This window comes from Alosa sapidissima, chromosome 8 (genome assembly GCF_018492685.1).
Source record: "Alosa sapidissima isolate fAloSap1 chromosome 8, fAloSap1.pri, whole genome shotgun sequence".
Lineage (NCBI taxonomy): Eukaryota > Metazoa > Chordata > Actinopteri > Clupeiformes > Clupeidae > Alosa > Alosa sapidissima.
This window is the reverse complement of record NC_055964.1, coordinates 675,370-687,905: the sequence shown is the minus strand read 5'-3', so window position 1 is coordinate 687,905 and position 12,536 is coordinate 675,370. Positions and strand designations below refer to the sequence as shown.

Here is a 12,536-nt window from a genome sequence, read left to right as displayed (position 1 = left end):
AGAAAGCCCCAAATACAATTTTTACACACTGTATGATCCATCGCAAAGTGCTTGTGGCTAAAATAATTATTAGGATTAGCTTAATGTATTTTTTAGTGCTGTCAGTTAAACGCGTTATTAACGGCGTTAACGTAAACCTATTTTAACGGCGTCAATTGTTTTATCGTGAGATTAACGTTCTTTTTGGTGTGACAAACTTTGTAGTTTTTTCACAAGCTGTTGCAACAACTAGTAACGTTAGAACAACTACAACACCACACTGGATCTAGCTAGACCGTGCTGCATGTACACGCCCCCTTTTAGGGGAAAGGGAGCTGTTTGGATAATGGAAACCTATGCTGCATAGAAGTGGGGAGCGAAAAGGAGTTATACTTACTAAATCTTGAAACAAACGTGAATAAAAGGCACAAAATAAGGTTTGTGTAAGAGTTATCTGTGTGTTTATGGGATTGATGTGACCATTATGTTCCTATTTTTTGCTCTTTCCAGTTTAGCCTAACAGGAGTGTCACGAATGTACAGTCAAACTGCCTGTGGCTGACTATAACTAAGTTCGGCAAGCTTAACTTTACATGTCATAACATCAACTAAACATAAGTCACACATTCATTCTATCACTTGTAATATGAACGTAGCCTTTTTCCTACAACTAGGTGAGATAATTGGCTATGCCTGTTATACTGAACTTCCACAGTTAGCTAGCTAGCAAGCTAACCGTTTTACATGGGATATGGTAAGTGAAGCTAGTACGTGCTGAATGGGTTGTAATGTAGCCTGCATCGTTTCGACATGAGTAAGTTACATACACATAATTACAGTGCATGAAAATTACTGTTCTTCCAAGGCAACAACAACAACAACTTATTATTATTCCGCTTACCACTTTTTCCGTACGCAATTGATCCACGCTCTTGAACAGTTTAACTTAGAAACTTCGTTCAAACTTTGTAACGTAGGTCTTCAAACGGACCAAGCTGCTATGTCTTTTCAACTTTGAAACTTTTATACTTTTTAAACTATTAAAGAAAAACTTTTTAAAAATCCCCATAGACTTAACATTGCCGATTATGACATCATAATACGGCCATTAAGCAATTAGAATCCTATGGCAGGTATTCAGGCCACCTGCAGCCTCAGGCTTTAAGCATACAATCTGGGTCAATTAAGACTACACATCCTATTCAACTGTTTCCTCTGCCCAAAACTGTTTCAAAATAAAAGTCCTCGCAACAATATTTCTATGGAGTTACATTTGTTCCACTTTTATGAGCGAGCAATAGCACAATTTGAGCACAGAAAAATATTTTGAGCGAGCACACAAATTATATTTTGAGGAAAAATGAAACTCGAGCACAAAAAAACTTGTAGTTGAGCAAACAGGAATCCATGTTTGCCTGTTTGCTAATTTCAATATGTGCAACATTAGCCCCGTTTCTTTCAGTTTCACTGTACATGGAGATCTCTGTCGCGCTCGCTCAACTTCATCTGTGTGCTTGCTCAAAACTGTCGACAACGTTACGTTTGTTCCACAATTCATCAACCAATCAGAAAATTCAGGGGCTGAAGTCCAATTCTCATTGGCTGCTGAAGTCCACAACGCCTAACGTCATTTACTAGTGTCAGTGGGAATCGGGAAAGGTTAATGCTGGTCTTAGTTTCAACGCGTAAAGTTAAGTAGACATTGTAACCGTGTTGTAAATCCAACAATACCCATATGATAAATACTTACCAAAGATGTATTTTCATGTGGCGTTCTCCAATGTTCCTTCTTTCCCGATACATACAGTCAGTTAAGACGTTCGGAAAGGTTACCGCCCCCCATGAGGAAAGCATGCTAACATTCAAAGTTGGACTTGTGCTTTTCTTTGAAAGTTGAGCAACACAATGCACTAAAGTAATTCCTTTCGAAGATGGATGTATTTGCCGTTTTGCCGACCGGATACGGATATGGTCGTAGCGCTGGCCTATTGCATGCCTAGGCAGTTTGAAAGACAATTCTCTGCCCGCCCCTTGGATTAAGCGAGGTAAATGGTTCGATTCCAGACTATACATTTCAATGATATAGGATGGCCCGCCAGGCTACAATTTAACCCTTTAAACTACTGAACTTTTTAACTGTTCAGCCATTGTAACTGTTACTTGTCATCAACTATAACTCCTACCCACTGTAGCTAGTTAGCATAGTTAACATGTTAGCATTGCTAACATTGCTAGCATTTTTAGCAAAACTGCTAAAAATGATTAGCTAAGTTAGCTAAGTAACATGGGGCCGGTTCCCCAATAACGCTCACTCTTAGCGCGGCAAGAAGACTCAAAAGATATATCTTACCAAAGTTGTTTATGTTACTAAGTGTGTTCCCCGAAGTGTCCCTTAGGAAGCTTCTAATCACACTGCCTCTTACGTTCGACGTTACAAAGGCGCTGTCCCAAGTGAAGGTGCTGAATTAGTTGGCATCGATTGCTCAGGAATCGATTTTCTACTTCACGAGAAGGTGCATGACGGCGTTAAGAAACACAACACGTTCTATGCAAATGAAACATTTCTCAAATTATTCCAGTAACATTTATTTTAAGATAGTTATGAGTAGTAATAAGTTATCAGTAAAATATAAACTATTAACTAAATTATCATTGTCAGTAATATGTTCACACGATATGTTGTGATGGGTAGACTAACCGGGTAGGCCTATCCCTCGCTAATCATCCACCCTCCTTATCCCGTTGTGCCACTTGTGCCGCTTCTTGACATGGGTTTAACAACTTCTTAAAATGATGTAATACACTTTTATATTAATGGTAAGGTATCTTACAATTATAATTGATTGGCAAGCAGCTGCAGTCTGTTTAATGCGGTATTGATAGATAGATACTTTATTGATCCCCAGGGGAAATTCAAGGTTCAAATAAAAAAAATGCCATTGGTTAATGTTTTCAATAATAAGCAACCTCAGACAATGAACAGAGAGAGATTTAGATACAGTATGGTGGGGAAGCAACGTAAAAAAAGGGCACCAAGCTTCTCGTCAGAGGAACTTGAAGTTTTGCTGGACGAGGTGAGCTTGCGCAAGGTGACACTGTTTTCCAGCTTTCGGAATAACTTGTGCAACAGCAACAAAAAAGAGCTATGGAGCGACATGGACTACACAGCGTTTTTGATTCAATACAAGGACACGTTGGATCACTGCCATAGGCCTAGTTGGTCGCTTACTGGACACCACCATGCTTACCCATTTATAGATCTTAGCCATTTAGAGGCAAATTCTTTGCCAGCTTTTAATTATCAAAAGTGATTGCCAATTTGAACGCTTTAATGACATTACTAAATAGCCTAGGCTTACCACCATATTAGTTCTGATACCAAATAAAGTAAACTTCATAAATAGGCCTGCATCCATTGCGAACATATTTTATTAGTCTTAAAATGTCCATAACATAAAATCATCGTTGAGCCACAACATTGTCAACATACTGTCGGCCTACCATAGTTTGACTTGTACTGAGCTGCACAGTGGCGGCGACTAGCGTCTTGAGAGCTCAAACAACGCTAAGAGAGAGCTTACGAATGGTCCAGACCAACCTTACGAACTTGCGTGACCTTACGTGACTTACAGAAGATATACTTAGCGTACGAACGTGTCGGGAATCGTGCCATAACGTTAAGAGAGTTAAGGAATAGGTTAAGAACTACTTAGCGATAAGAACGTTTTGGAGAACTGGCCCCACGGTTAGCATAGTTAGCATGTTAGCATTGCTAGCATGCTAGTTAGCATGATTACTAAAAATGATTAGCTAGGTTAGCTAAGTCACATGGTTAACATAGTTAGCATATTAGCATGCTAGTTAGCATAGTTAACAGAGCTACTAAAAATGATTAGCTAGGTTAGCTAAGTCACATGGTTAACATAGTTAGCATGTTAGCATTGCTAGCATGCTAGTTAACATAGCTAATCATTTTTAGTAGTTATGCTAACTATGTTAACTAGCATGTTAGCAATGCTAACTATGTTAACCATGTGACTTAGCTAACCTAGCTAATCATTTTTAGTAGCTATGCTAACTATGCTAATACGCATGCTTACTATACTAATATGCTAACTATGCTAACCATGTGACTTAGCTAACTTAGCTAATCATTTTTAGTAGTTATGCTAACTAAGTTAGCTAAGTCACATGGTTAACATAGTTAACATATTAGCATAGTTAGCATGCGTGTTAGCATAGTTAGCATAGCTACTAAAAATGATTAGCTAGGTTAGCTAAGTCACATGGTTAGCATAGTTACCATGTTAGCATAACTACTAAAAAGCTAGTTAGCATAACTACTAAAAATGAAAACATTAGCTAAGTTAACTAAGTTAATAATAATAAATAATAATAAAGCTTTATTTGTATAGCACCTTTCATACACAGAATGCAGCTCAAAGTGCTTTACATTTGAAGCATGTAACACAATAGTAGTCAGTCAGTCATTATCAATCACTTTTCTTTGCTGTTTATGATATGCTCAGCAACATATCAAAAATATAGAAAATGACGTCATAAGACTGGCAGCCTTAACCCTCTAAGTAACTTGGTTAGCATTATTATCTTTGATAACATAGTTAGCATAACTGCTAGCAAACATTAGAGCCATTCCAACTGTCAGTTATCGTCAACTATCTACCTAGCAAATAATTTAACCATTTAAACTATCCACCTATTTCACTGCCCAGTCATTCCAACTATATTAAACCTCATCTACCTAGCAACCAATATAGTTTGTTTTTACTCTGTATGATATTTTACATCATATTTTTTGCATTTTCATGCACTGTATTTCCTTCAGGAAATGCTTTTCTAGTTCTTTATAACTGCCGTGTTAGTAAAATTATTGAATGGCATGTAAATGAACAACTAGATGTAACGTCAAGGTGTGATTAGGCTTTCCCATTAGAATCAATGATATATGTATGTTAACTTGTTTTCCGCTAAAATGGGGCGTGATGCAGATTAAATGTAGCCTTATGATGATGCGCCTTTAGTAGGCTACGTAAAGGCATGCTGCACACACTTGTTTGGGCTTACGAGCCGGCCAAAGAGTAGATTCGTACAATAAACACCAACGCAATTCTGAACTCCCGGTCAGCTGAATAGTGTTTTAAATTGCTGTAGACACCGATGCCGACATGACACTCTGCTTTCGACATTCATTTACTGTACATTAGATTCCATTCTTTTCAATACAACTCTGCACACCAGCATCGCACTTTGCCGCCGTGTAAATCACGATTCAGTTATATTTGGTCGACGCCACTCCATAAAATCCATTGTTCATCCAGTGTTTGCGTGTTAAAAACTTTGGCGCTGATGTGTGTGGCAAGTGACAGTGCACCAGACTGTAGGCCTATAAAATGTCAGTGCACTCATGTCAAAAAGTTCCTTATTTTCAACTGAACTCAAAGATAATGAATATAGTATTTTATGTTTGTTATGCCCTTTATTAGCTATATTTCTGAAGAATATATTGTGTCTCCTCAGGTCTGCTGCACATCTTTTAAAATTTGATTTGAAATAATCAAATAGACCTACGTCTTAAAGTTAAGTTAATGAAGTAACTAGCTTTGCTTTCATTTGAATCCTAATCACACACAATAATAATTGCTTTATATTGTTAACATGGACTCCTGGAAAGTTCAGAAATGCAAAATAATAGAATTTTAATCATGCAATAAAATATGTGATTAATCGTGATTAACTATAGGAATTCAGCGATTAATCGTGATTTAAACATTTTAATCGTTTGACAGCACTAGTATTTTTATATTTGCCGTAGTATTGTCGATAGGTTTAATAACACATCAAGGGGGTCCTTGGCCAGAACCTAGTGGTATTTAGGGGCCTTGTTGTGGAAAAGTTTGGGAACCCCTGGCCTAGCCTATGCTGGAAATGACCCGGGCAACGTGGTAGTAGGCTCACAATGCTTTTAAATTCTGGAATAGGCTACATCACCTCTACTGGGCTTATATGTATACCGACCCAAATAAAGTTTTCCCCCTTATCATTTCACATTGTTAGGCCATGTTACATCATACATGCAGGTGTCTGAATTGATTCTGCTATGGTTATTGTATTTAGCAGACGTTTCGGCTAAACTCCAATTGGCTAGTCTATTTTAGTACTGACATTCAAACAGAACCGGGAATGACGTTTGTCACACATTCTTTATTATTCCTCCATAACAAATTGCATTTCATCACTGGCAGTCTGATGCTCTCTGGTGGAGAACCCTCTGTTGCTGTGTCACCGACTCGTATTCTCTGGCTTTCGACCATGCTGTCCGTTGATGTTAACATGGAATCAGTTCCGAGGTGGGGCGTGGCCAACGACGGCTCATTTGCATTTAAGGCAACAGGCCCCAGAAACAGCCTATTCTGAAAGGAACTGAAATTGGCAAGAATGGAGCTGCTGATAATGTGTAATCTGAGTCTAGGAATTTTGCAGTTTCAGGGACCTATTTTTTAGGTCTATTTTGACTTGAAAAAGAAGTATAATACGGGATCATTCAAAAGGTAACATTATAAACAGCTTTGGAAGCTAGACTTGCATACCCTGGTTGGCAGTATCCAGCTAATTAACTAGCTAGTATCCTATCTATACAGAGGCGTTGTTTCGATAAGTTAGGTAATATAACACCAACCATTTTCTCTACTAAGCTGTAAGAAAAGATGAACATATGTTGTGTACTGTATTATCATGCATTCATGCTGCTGGAAAATGGGAAGGTTCCCACTTTGGAACTCAAGACTTCTAAATTGAGAGTGTTCACTTGACAATAACAAACTGGCAACGTTGCGAAGGTTCTTAAGCTAGCTAGCCAGAAAGCTAATAAGTATTCTGGGAAGTACTGTTCAATATCACAATCACCTGTCAATATGAGTACACACCATTACTGCGAACTAGCGAACATTAGCGCAGAACCGGCTCCCTGCTCTGAGACCTTTTTGTCTGAATCCGTTTTGTCTGAGACCGTTTTCCTTAGACCTGATGCCTTTCCATCTACCTGACTGACAGCTTTTCGTCTGTGGCCATTTTGCCTGATGCTGTTTTACATGCATATTGCACACCCTAAGCTTTCCAATGATAAAGGTTGCTGTAGTCATTTTATTGTTGTGGTACAGTGATGAGAGTGGTCATCACATTATGAAAATAATGCTTGTTTTGCTTGCTTATATCTTCACAGTTTCAAACTAAAAGCAAAAAGACCAAATTTGGTGCATGGTACCTTGATCCTAAACTATGGAAGAAAAGACTCTCTAATGAGCCACTGAGAGACCCTTCTGCACTAGAGGAGGACATGTTGTTCTATGAGCAACCCAGTGCAATGGTGGGTTTGATTATGCAATGGTAATCCTTTCCAGTTTTGTCAAGAATGTTACAATATTACAAAATATAATACCTTTGGCCATCAGTTTATCTTTTCTTTTGAGTAGGATGATGAGCTTAAACAGCTGCATGGAACACTGGCGCTGAGGCAATTTATTGCAAGCAAGGGTCTCAGAATACCCAGGGTAAGAACAACCACTCAACCTGAATTTCTTTACATGAATGGATAATTGGGGGCCAAGCAGCATAGCGGCATAGGACCCCTATTGTGTTTATACATTTTTGGGGGCCAAGCACAAAATCTGCGGAAAAAGCCAAAACCTACATATGAAAACTCCAGGTTTGCATTGTAATGTTTACAGGGAAAACACGTTGTTTGAAATACAATGACATGTGGATGCCATAATGGTCAAATTAAATCTCTTCCCCAAGTTCCTCAGAGCTCTAATCTCAGAGGAGGACAAAGAAAATAAGGGCAGAGGAACAGACACAACTGGATCCATGTCAATGCAGAGAGGAACAGTCATTTCAATATGATCTCCAGTAAGGTTCAGAGGAAGAGCAAAAATGCTGGTGGACCGAATTATTGGACTTCTTTTGGACATCTACCATAGATGTCAAGGACATGGGAAAATAAAATATGATCACAGAATATTGTGTCAGTGTCATTCTTCAGACAAAGAGCGATCACTACATACGTCAACCTTTGTAAAATAATTAGCCTATTTGTGACCAGACCAAGATGACTAGGGAACAGTGTTTCCCAACACTGTCTTATTTAAATAAACGACTAGTAGGAGACTGTACAAAAGTAAATTACTTTTATGCATATAGGAATTCTCAGTTATTTCATTAGAGGGATAGAGAGAAACGCAATTTCAATTCCTCTGCATGTCTAGTATATGTGAAGAAATTGACAATAAAGCTGACTTTTATTTGTTTAAGAATGTACAAACAAACAAATAATGCTTTGTTTTTCAGACTTTTTTGGTTATATGGTTAGATCAAGCATAGAACATTTTAAAAACGGCTTCAGGGCTGAAACTGATTTTAATATTTAATTTCTGTGATTTCTGTGACCTGGAAGTCAATCCGAAGTCACTTTCTTTGTCTTTTAGCAGGCACGGCGCCAGGATCCCAGACCAATGGTGGGTGGGCCTTAAAATTAAAAACATTATCAAATAAAAATGACTGACTAATATCAGAGCTAGTGAGCGGCAACGAGGAGCAAAGCGGATGGAATTTTGTTGGAGCACGGAGCGCTTTTTAATTTGGAGGCCGGAGCAGCCGCTCTGTTCCGCTCCAATTTCGCTCCAATACCGCTCACACCACAAGTCTGAGGCATGCCCAAATCCACCCAGAATTCATGTCTTCGTAATAAAACGAAGACCTTTAAATTTCAAAGATATTGGCCATAGTAAGTTTGTTGATGGAGATGGAATTCACTAAATATTTTAGAAAGGAAACTGACAAAACAACTAGATACTATGGTATAATAGTAACAATGTAGAGCAAGAACAATGTAGGGACATGTACTGTTTCAGTGAGTAAAGATTAATTTTGGAATCTAACACACATTTCGCGGAAACATGAGAGTGTGCTATGGAGAGAAATGAAAAATGTGAGCAATTTGAATACGCTTCATATCAAGTAGAAGGCTAAGTAAAACTTGGATGCTAAGCCTGTATTCTTTAAGCAATTAATCCCACTGATCCCTTTAGTTTTAGGCTTATGTGTATTGACGTTGCCAAGCTTGTTTGTTGTTGCACTATCGGTGCTGCACTATCTTTTAAAATAAATGTTCTATGAGTGAAATATATTGCCAGTGCTCTTAGTTCTTTGGGTTTTCTGTTTAAGGTGAGAATTTGGGTAGTAGATTATTTCTCCCTCTTTTAAATTGGAGCGAGTGTGGAGCAATTACACTGGAGCGGGATGATTTTGGTGGGGAGCGAAATTGAGTGGAGCGACCTGACACGAATTTGAGCGGAGGAGCGGCGGAGTAAACAGCCACCTGAGTGAAGAGCAGGACATTCGCACTGCTCAGCCCCGCTTACTAAACTCTGTTAGCACTGGACAATATTGGAAAATATAGGAAATGTGACGTGTCAGTTTGGCCCTGTATTTACGGTTTCTGCTATTTAGATCAACAGCTCATGCCTTCAGCTTGGGTCATCCTGCGGTCAGAAACGTGAAAAACCTTGTATTTTCCATTATCTTCCCAGATCTATCTTGAGACCTGTTACTGAAGTTCCTATGCAGGAGTGGTGGTAAATGTATCGGTGGCACTCACGGCAACGTTGTCAGAGTGTGCAGAATCCTTCTTCATCACACAATTTGCGCACACAATCAACAGTAGCATAGTTGACACACGTGTCAGTCCTTGTCATGTTTCATTTTGAGTAGGCTAAGTGTTCAACATGGATTTAATTTCAATCATAGCCGTAATAATTTTTAGATGTTTTTTATGCCAGGGAGAGAACTCTGGAGAGTTGGGGGGGCACACTGGCCTGTTTGGGGGGCCTGGCGCACCACTCAGCTCCGCTCACTAGCTCTGACTAATATACTCTTGTATTATCTGTGCTACATAATAGAGATTTTAATAACTTGATGATTTTTAAATATTTTGTTACATTGTAAAAAGTTTTGGTGCATAGGACGGACTATCCGCAATCGCAACATACCTGGCTATGCTTTAGCGCATCTCTCTATAGACCTATAGAGGCCTATAAAGGCCTATAGACTGTAAAAGTGAGTCTAATATTTCCCCAAAACATAGTTTAGTTCTGCTTGTATAACAGGCCGAATATTTCACAATTCTTTTAAATTGTTTTAAGTTTTCAACAATACAGATCAACGACACTGCCCGACAGGCGCACTGGCAGCACGGGGGGCGTGGGGGATATGTCCCCCGCAATGCTGAAGAGACGGCCGTTGTCCCCCTCACTAAGGAAAAAAAAGCCTTATAGGTACGCTAAACCTATGTTTAAGCTAGCTATGTAAAACTCCCCATTAACAGCATCACATCACTAACCACAGCCATCTAAGACTACACAATCTCGTATTCACTCGGTTGGATATCTGAAGCCAGTTTGTCTACCAACCATCATAAAATAATCCAGTCTACTTGCTTAGCGTAAATCCACAAATTATGACTGGGGTCTTTTATTTACTTAGGCTGCGCGAAGCACAGGACCTTTATTTGGGGCAGGCTGGTATTCGAGGCAGGCTTTTTTTTAATTTATAACCTGCGTTTAGGCATGTGTTTCGTTTAGAGCGGCATACCGGTAGGCTATCAAAAGCATAACATTTTCGGTTTGGTTTGGGATTTAATTTACTTTTGGACTGTTTGATTATATTGCTAAATGTTGGGACTGATGGGCACTGAAATCTGGGGGGTATTTGATGGTTCACTAATACGTTTCATGCAGCTGAAAAAGTGTCGGGATTTCCACCGCTGTTTATTGCGAGACAAGGCAGCCTTTCATTGAACAGGGGCTCTGCTGTATTGGAAACCTTTTTGCGTAGGCAAGTAGCCTACATTGTTGTTGAATTGTTTAATTATGTTTATATTGTTTAATTATGCATGATTTACTTTTTATTAGTCGCGGCAACAATTGTGTTTTTTTAGTAGCCTATGCTTCAGCCTAGCTCGAAGGGGGCGGCAAGCGAATGAGCTTGAGAGCGAGTGTTGGAGACTGTGTTGCCCCCTGCAGGTAACCCCCAGAACCTAGTCAACGTCAGCCGTTTCTCAGACGTAACCCCAGGCCTAGGCAGTTAAGACCTACGATACCCCCTTGAGGTTATTGTAGATAGCAGGGACCTACTGTCGAGTGCAGTCGCACGTCTTCCCTCTGCGGCGCAGATAACCAATTGCTCCTATTTTAAATATCCCCCTTGGAAGTTGATCAGGCTTCCGTGGTGGATTTATTGAGATGTTTATGAAATAAGGAGCGACTACGCCTAGGTCTCGAACAGTTGGCTAACGTGCGAAGATGTTTGACCCTAGAATTTATCTAGAGACACAGGTTATAGGCTACTTCTTGCTCAGGTTTTATAAGGATGGAGATTTTATTAGTCCAACTAACCCAAGTCTTAGACAGAGCAGATGAATAACCACAGAAGAGTCAAGTTATCTTACCCTCCTGCTGGAATTCGTAGAAAAACCAAGAAAAGACAAAAATACTGCTTGAAGAATTGGATGCCAAGGTTAAATGAGTTCTTTACTTTTCAGCACTTTGGTGATGTTACAAAATGCGGCGTAATATCCACTTGCAGGTTACAATGTTGTAGAAAATATAAAAAGAGTAATCCACAAAAGAGAGTACAATAAAAATAGTAATCCATAGATGGAGAAGAGAATACAATAGTAAATCCACCAACGGAGAAAAAAGGGTATATAAGGAAAAAAATAGTAAGTCCTCAAAAAGGGAAAAAAATCCGCTGATTATCGTTCTGCAGTCTCTCACTGTCGGAGTAGCAGTGCGATCCCGGCAACAGGTGGTGCGGAGTTACGGTCCGCGGCTTCAGCCTGGCACAAAGTTCCAACACTTGGCTTCTCAACGAAGTACGGACAACGCATCCTAACAATCAAGCGTAACAGCAAAAAGCACGTAGCAGTAGAAGAAAAAAGAAGAAGCAGCCCCGATCATTTGGTTCGACCCCTATTTATACTAGGTGGACTTGCCCTCCCCCACACATTCCTGAGACAAATCAATCCTATTTTCCCACGACAGTTTAGAACCTTCTAGAAGTTCCCACGATGGCTGGGAATATTCTCACGTTAGCTGGGAAAATTCTCACGGTAGCTGGGAAAATTCTCACGATGGCTAATACATTCTAGAAGTTACTGATCTCAACCTACAATTTAAGATGACACGCATTAACATACTTCTCCGGGTTACATTTCGGAGATGATACATTACATTCAGGTTTACAGATAGTTTCCAGAGGTTACACAAACAGTTTACATTCAATGGCAATTATAACCATGTGACACATTACATTTAGCAACATACACTTTTACAGTCATCAAGAGAGATCGGTTACATTCTTACAGGTTACAAACACTTATGGCATTAACTCTTCACACAATGCATTCTGAATACATTCATTTAAACAGTTTAAGGCACTTTACCCATTTCACAGTTTGAGACATACAATTCTTTACATGCATAA

At 39.3% G+C, this 12,536-nt stretch overlaps 1 protein-coding gene across 3 annotated transcripts in view; it reads left to right on the top strand.

Annotated features, from left to right (window-relative positions):
- zgc:158260 (uncharacterized protein LOC571389 homolog) overlaps nt 1-8,013 on the top strand; it is a 151,380-nt gene extending 143,367 nt beyond the window's left edge. For all 3 annotated transcript variants that reach the window (XM_042100091.1, XM_042100092.1, XM_042100090.1), the window contains 3 exons: nt 7,219-7,362; nt 7,469-7,546; nt 7,794-8,013. In XM_042100091.1, coding sequence (XP_041956025.1) covers nt 7,219-7,362; nt 7,469-7,546; nt 7,794-7,898 — 327 coding nt within the window. In that variant the 3' untranslated portion in view covers nt 7,899-8,013. The remainder of the gene's footprint in view (nt 1-7,218; nt 7,363-7,468; nt 7,547-7,793) is intronic.
- The last annotated feature ends 4,523 nt before the right edge of the window (nt 8,014-12,536 follow it).